The sequence below is a fragment of the Apaloderma vittatum genome, unplaced genomic scaffold, assembly GCF_000703405.1.
Source record: "Apaloderma vittatum isolate BGI_N311 unplaced genomic scaffold, ASM70340v1 scaffold27680, whole genome shotgun sequence".
In the NCBI taxonomy this organism is placed as follows: Eukaryota; Metazoa; Chordata; class Aves; order Trogoniformes; family Trogonidae; genus Apaloderma; species Apaloderma vittatum.
Genome location: NW_009693309.1, coordinates 5425 through 12396, shown reverse-complemented (window position 1 = coordinate 12396; position 6972 = coordinate 5425). Strand labels below are relative to the sequence as shown.

Genomic DNA, 6972 nt, shown 5'->3' with positions numbered 1-6972 from the left:
ACTGATTCTGCGTTGGCCACGATGGCACCTCCAGTCCCTCCTTCACATTTTCCTCATGGGGATGTGCTGCTGAGCCGCTCCGGGCCACAGCTGCAGCCACGTCCACTGTGTGTCCACGCACGGGGATAGGCAGCCGGAGGAAGCTCCGAGATATATACACATGGGCACAATACACACACCCTACTCCTCTTCTGCTGGTCTTGCAGCGCAGCTGGTCCTTGGTGTTAGGGCAGTCTGGGACCTGCCTGTTCTGAGACACAAGAGAAGGGTGGCCCAGGGTGAGCACGGCTCCTCGTGCCCAGTTGAGCCCCACGGGAGGGATACCAGCCACGGGATGGTCGTTATCCCCAAAGCACTGACTGCCATAACCCCAGTGGGCTGCTAGGGCTCAGTCACACTCATCTTCAGATGCTGCAGGGATGCAGCAGGGACCAAGCCCATGCAGAATCATCCCCTCAGCTGATCAGAGGTGAGGGCTGAAGGGTATTGGCCACTGCCTGGCAAGCTGTGCCCCCCAATCCCTCCTCCTCTAAGCATTCAACCAACTGTCCACGTTCTCAGGGTGAAGGACAGGAGCAGCACTCCTGTCACCAAGGGTCTGAGCCTTACCCAAGTCCTTGGGGACCGGTTTCACTCCAGCCACTGCCTGGGCGTTCTGGCTGTGAGCCATGGCGCAGGGCGGGCGCCAGTGATACTCGGGCTGCAGGAGGAGATGGAACAGAAATGGCAAATTACCAGGAATGTGAACCATAAGGCTGCGCTCTGTGTTTGATTGCTGGGGCGTGAGGAAGAGAAAGGAGAGGGAGGAAGAGGGCTTGAGCATTCATGTGCCAACAGGACATGTGTGCTCAGCTCCGTGCTCGGTGGCTCTGGAGTAGCCATTTGCTCTGAACCTTCTGCTTCCCCTTGTGCTGGCACAAGTAAACACTCACCGGGGGATAATGGTGGAAGTTTTGTCCTGGTGTGTGCTCGCCTGGCATCGCTGGTGGGTATCGGACTTGCTGCCACTCGTTGAAACCGTGGTACATGGGATGAGCCACGGGGGGACTGTACTCATACTGGTACATGGGGCAGGCAGGGCCCAGCGGCCCTGGCAGCGGCTCGGGGTGCAGCCTCTCTCCAGAAGCCTACGAGGAGCCAGGGGAGATGCTGGGGAGACCCCGAAGGGCAGACCACCACCACCACCACCCCCCATTGCCCTGCCTGGAGCTACCCCTCCCATGGTGGATGAGGGGCTGAGGCCAGGCTTGCAGCCCCCAGCCCCTCTGCCCGAGAAGGGTTTTTTCCCCTCATCCTCACCTGTTTGTGTTGTTTCAACACCTTCTTCAGCTTCTCCTTCTCCTCCTTCTCCCTCTGGCAGTCATCCTTGGAGGCTCGCAGCTGGGTACAGGAGGGGTTAGTGCAGAGCCAAGGATGACAAGCAGCAGCAAAAGCACCTCTCTGGCCTTTCTGTCCCACCTCAGCCCTGCTCCACTATGGGTACAGGGGCTGTACACTGTGGATGAGCACCTCTGACACACCCTGGGCGGACATGGGGCTCCCAGAGCGCTGCTGTTGATATCTAGAACTGCTCACCTGGTTGCTGGAGAGGACCAACTGCTTCTGCAGCTTTTCCAGCTGCTGCTTCAGCTCTTCCTTCTCCTCATTCATCCTCTCCCTGTCACTCCGCTCCCGCTGGAAGTCCTCCTCAAAAATTTTCACCTGGCAGGAAGGAGGGATGCTGATACCTCCTCCAAGTCAACTCCCACCACTGTGTTGCCACCCCTGACCCCCACTAGGTACTACAAGCTCTCTCCACCTCCTGTCCTACCTGCTGCTTAAGTAGCTCGTTCTGGGTCAGCAGCTCCTGATGTGGCAGCTTCCCTACTGGCTCCATGGTGCTGGCAAAGATGGGTGGTGGAGAGGCCTGGACATTCAGGGCCTCCTCTAATGCCTAGAGAGGAAGAGGAGGAGCAGGGAGCGGGGTCAGGATGAAGTGCGGTGCCCATGACATCTCCAGAGGGCCATGGGCATGTGCCCAGCATGGGAAGCAGGTCTAACTGGGCAAGAACGACTACAGACACTCTCCCCTGGGAGCTATCATCTAACATGAGCTCCTGCCTGGGCAACGAGCTGAGCAGGAAGGGGTTGATTAGGGTCAGCTCTAATTTTGAGAGAGGGGAAAAGGCTGGAGAACATAAAAGACATTTTGCAGGGAAGGGTTGTGCCTTGGCCTCCACCTTGTTGAGCCTCTGGATCTCCTTTTCCTGGTATTCCCGCTGCCTCGTGACCGGAGCCAGCTGCTCCTGCAGGAACCGCATCCTCTGCTGCAGGTCCCTCACCTCCATGGCCAGCCTCTCCTTCTCTGCCTGCAGGACGCATGATGGGAGATCAGTCAGGGCAGGGCAAGAGGGCCAGCAGCTCCCCACTACCCTTCCCAAGGGACTCACCTCCTCTGTTTCAATCCGGGACTTGGCCAGGAGCAGCTTGCGGTCAAAATCCCGTTGCTTTTGCTCCCGCTCCAACTCCAGCTCAGTCAGTGCCCTGCGGGCCTCAGCCAGCTCCTGGTGCAGGTCTGTGACCTGCCGGGAGGGAGTGGGGATGTTGGCGAGACTGGAAAGACCCACACTGGGGAGGAAGGAGGCACAGGCAGCTCCAAAACTTCCCCCTGCACCCAGTCTTCTCTGAGTCTCCCCAGCTAGCACCCGTTAGAGATCTGTCCCCAAGCACTCAGCCCTACCTTCTGCTCATACTTCTGCTTCATGGCTCGGAAGTGCTGATCCCATTGCTTATTCACCTCCAGCAGCTGCGGAAAGAAAGGGCTGGATGAAGGGGAGCCCAACTCCTGCCCCAAGCCAGCTGTGGCAGTTCCCAGCAGACTCCCATCACGAAAGCACCACCTTTGGGACCAGCTGGATGGAGATCTCAGCTCCAGCAGAGCTTCCCTGTGGCTCCACAGTCCTGCATGTCTCCCCATGTCGCCCCAGCCCTGCCCACCTGCTGCCCGCTCCCCCCTCCTCAGAATGCCTCCCTCCCAGCCTGGTCCTCACCTCCCTGCGCTGGTGCTCCAGGATCTTCACCTTCTTCTCCTTGGCCTCCAGCTCTCCTCTGCCCGGCGCCTTCTCCACCGTGGCCCCGCTCTGCTGGACGCGCACGGGGGGACCCTCAGGCCATGCCCAAGGCTGGCTAAACTCGAGCCGGTTCCCCTCTCACCGCCTCCCCCATCCCCTCAAGACCCTGAATAGTCCTGCTGGTCACACCGGGGGGCTCAATTAAAATTAAAGAGACCACCTTTGCTGATGTGTCAGTGGGCTCCCCATCTCTTTCCCAGCCCTCTCTGAGGGTGATGCTGCCTCCTCACCTGCTGCTGCTCAGCAGCTTCCCTCTTCCCACTGTCCTGGCTGCTCAGCGTCACCATCCTCCGGAGCTCTTGGTTCTCGCACCTGCAAGCAGAGAGGGAAAGATCAGTGGGAAGAAGCACCCAGGGCAGCCCTGTCTCCCTCCTCACTGCCCACCCTCACCTGAGCTTCTCCAGCGCCTGATTTCTCTGCTCCAGGTCCCGCTCCAGCTTGGTTCGCAGCTCCTTGTTCTCACTGTGCAGCGTCTCACACAGCGTCTGAGGGGCAGATGCCGGCAGCATGAGGACCACGGTCAGCCCCAGGAGCCTGCCTGGATACCCACCTCCCACCAAGCCCTGGCATGGAGGTGGGTGTCCACCTTGGAGTGGACAGGAGGGACTTGGTGGGAAAAAAAGAAAATCAAAAAAAGGGGAAAATTTCCACAAACAGCCTGATCAGCCCTTGCTCACCTGCAGGAATGATGTTCTCTGCTCGTTCTTGTGCACCTTGGAGGCCAGACGCTTGAGCTCGGAGGCCATGTAGCCCATGCGCATAAAGACCTGGTCCTTGCTGGCCTCCTTGGCGCAGCCACTCAGCGTGTTCTCCAGCTGCTGCAGCTGAGGCAGCAGGTTGCCATCCTCATTCTGGGGCTGCTCCCAGTCCTGGGAATCAGTTGGGGATGAAGGATGGTCAGGTCAGTTCAAAGTGCATTGCAAAGTTCCCTCTTGTTGCAGGTCAGCCCCGTCTCCCATCCAGGGCTGTGGTGGGGAGCTGGGCCAGCACCGAGACACTCTGCAACAGTGCTCAGTATGCTGAAAAATGGTGTCAGTTTTGTAAAGGTTTGATTCCCCATTTCTGGACATGGGACACCAAGTGCCCAGGTAGAGGGGACTATATGGCAGCAGCTCTACCAGCCCACAGATCCCCTGTGGCCCTCAGCAGCCTGAAGAGACCATGCTCCCTGCTCACTGAAAGCACTGGAGGCATCTCTACTCCGGTCCCTTTTCCCCCCTGAGCTCTCCCCGTTGGCAGCAAGACTAGAAGTCCCAGCTCCTGAGACCGTTCCTTCCACATATGCCCTGGTCTGCACTGGGAGCTGAGGCTTGCCACGTGAGGGGTGTTTTTACCCCAGTCCCCATCTTCTCTTTCCTCCTGTCCTCTCTTTGCAGCTTCCCTGCCACCATGGCACACCAGGAGCTGGGAATCTGAGCTCTTTGGCAGGCAACAGCCAAGAGAACTAAGTGTAGGATTTAAAAGGTGGCTGGGAAAGCCCAGGTTAGGGCACACCCACCACCACCGTCAGGGCCTATCCCCATGCACACATGAGGGGTATCCCCAACAAGTTCAATCTCCCTTGATGTGGCTGGTTGACTCCTCCATTGCCTAGGAGATGCTGTCAGCACAACAGAACCCAGCCCGGCACGCTGCTGGGGAGGAGGTGGGGATGTGCTGGCACACCTTCCTCTGCTCCCAGCCCCGCTGACTCAGCCAGCCCAGGGGAATGCCCCAGGCAGCTCTGTGTGGGGCCAGGAGCCCAGCGTGTCCCCAGCCCTTGGGTTTACAGCCCTGAAACTGCCGTGGGAGGGTGTGTGCACGGCACAGCGTAGCCAGTTCCTTCCAGCAGCACTGGCCGGCAAGGGAAGACAGTGAGGGCCCGAGCCCAGGACTAGCCCTTGGCTCAGGTGCCTGCAGCTGATTGCCAGGCAGATGCCACCCCATTCTCCATCACCCCATAGCTGCACCCCAGGAGGAATCAACCCCTCCTGGAGCCTCTCTGGCCAACGCAATCAGGGATGTGCAGGGCTACCCATCCCTCCTTCCCTCCCTTCAGGTTCCCTCATCCTCACTGGAGGCTGGGCACTGCAGCAGGAGCAGTCCTGGGGCTGTACGTGGGGCTGGCTCTGCTTCCCTGGGAAACCCCTGTGCACAGTCTATCCCTCCTCTGTGGTTTGCCCAAGGGCTGCCTTGACATGGGTTCCCCAGTCCTGCCTGTCCCTGCCAGCAGCTACATCACCGGGGCACATCACCGCCTGTCCACACACCCTCCCACGCTGCCGGTACCACCGCCGACTCAGCTCTCTGCCTGCCACCCACCAAATCCCGCAGGCACCAGGGCCACTCACCACTCTTCCGCTCTCCTGGGGAAACCCCTGCACTTCGACAGGGACGATCTCAAACTCCGAGGAGGTTCCCTGCAAGGGGAGGCAGCCAGGTCAGGCCTCCCTGGGGGAAGGCAACCCAGGATTCCCACCACACGGAGGCAGGGACAGCTGGGATGGGAGCACAGCAGGGAAGCTGACACATCCCTTTAAGATTTATCCCTGTTTCTAGAGGTTAAAGGCTGCCTCCTTTTGCTTTAAATAGAGGCAGTCTCTCCTTCCAGCCATGTTAGCATCAGCTCTCGCATTCACCAGACTCACACTTGGAGGAGATTTCCGTGGTTCCGAGTCTGGCTGGGCGCTGCCTGGGGCAGTTCGTGTGGAGCCGAGATCAGGGCCGACGGCTGCAGAGAGACGAGAGGACACAGCCTCGTGAGCCTTTTGGAGAGCTGGGCCTCTCCCTCGCCTGGCGCAGGGATGCAGAGAGCAGACACTCCATTACGTCAGACACCGACGGATGGTTTATACCCCAGCTATGGGAATAGGACAGAAACCTCCCTCCAGTAGAAGGGAGAATGGCAGTGGTTTGATACACTCCAGAGATATCAAGGCTGCAAGAAACCTTCACAAGAGTCTCTTTCACACCCTCTCCCTTCCCCTGAGCTCAGGATCCCGAGCCATCAGGTTACCCCTCTCCAGGGAGCCTCATGTCTCCTACCTCCCGTTTCCACCAGGTCCTCCAAGGCAGATGATGCGATCAGCATTTTGTTGTCCTTCACAAGGTCTTCTGCCTTCTGCCGCAGCTTGGATGCCTCCACCTGGGACTCCTCCAGCAGCTCTCCTGTTGTGGGCAACAGAAAAATGCTCACATCCTCCTTCCCCAAGCGCCTGCCCTGCAGCAGCCGCGTCCACTAACACCAAGCCCCCTGCTTGGGTGGAAAAGTGCCCAGCATGGTCCTTCTTCATTCAGAAACAACTTTTCTTGGCCAAATCCAATGGCAAAGCTGTATCAGTGGCTGCTCAGTGGCTCACACTGACACATAGTTACAGAAGGTAAAAAGGCAGCACTGCATTTCTTAGAGGTCTCCTCTGCCCCCTGGAAAAGACAATTTTAAGCCTAGGTGCTGGATCTAGGAGTCCAGCCAGCAATGCAACCCTCTCCCCACCCAGTGTGGCTGCTCCCACACCAGCAGGTCCCGGTCCCAGGTACGGACACGATGACACGATAGCAATCACGAGGCAGGTGGAAAATCGGCTGCAGAAGTGGGACTCAAAAGCAGAAGCTGGGTCACGAGACCAAAAGCAAAACCGAGGGTGAGTGGGGCGAAGGCGGACAGGGAGGAGAAAGGGAGTGGCACAACTTCTCTGAAGTGTTTCAACACCGGCACGTCCCTGTTGCTGCAGGGAGCGTCCAACAGTGGGGTCCTTGAGCAGCGTCTGGGAAAAGCCCTTGACCCAACATGGATTGCAGGTGAGCACTTTCACCAAGAGCACAAGATTCCAGCATCTACAGTCTGCCCCTGCAGGACTCGGAGGAGCTCACTTTTCTTCACTCA

General features: G+C 58.7%; 1 protein-coding gene across 1 annotated transcript; it reads right to left on the bottom strand.

Moving 5' to 3' along the window:
* Positions 1–224: 224 nt before the first annotated feature.
* Positions 225–6257, bottom strand: TNIP1 (TNFAIP3 interacting protein 1; the record flags this gene model as incomplete). The annotated part of the gene is made up of 16 exons (XM_009878621.1): positions 225–250; positions 610–700; positions 933–1127; positions 1300–1380; positions 1576–1701; positions 1811–1933; positions 2220–2348; positions 2430–2561; positions 2720–2785; positions 3030–3122; positions 3341–3422; positions 3501–3595; positions 3788–3979; positions 5441–5509; positions 5738–5820; positions 6135–6257. Coding segments are annotated over 16 exons (1706 nt in total), but the record flags the coding sequence as incomplete, so codon positions are not given.
* Positions 6258–6972: the final 715 nt, after the last annotated feature.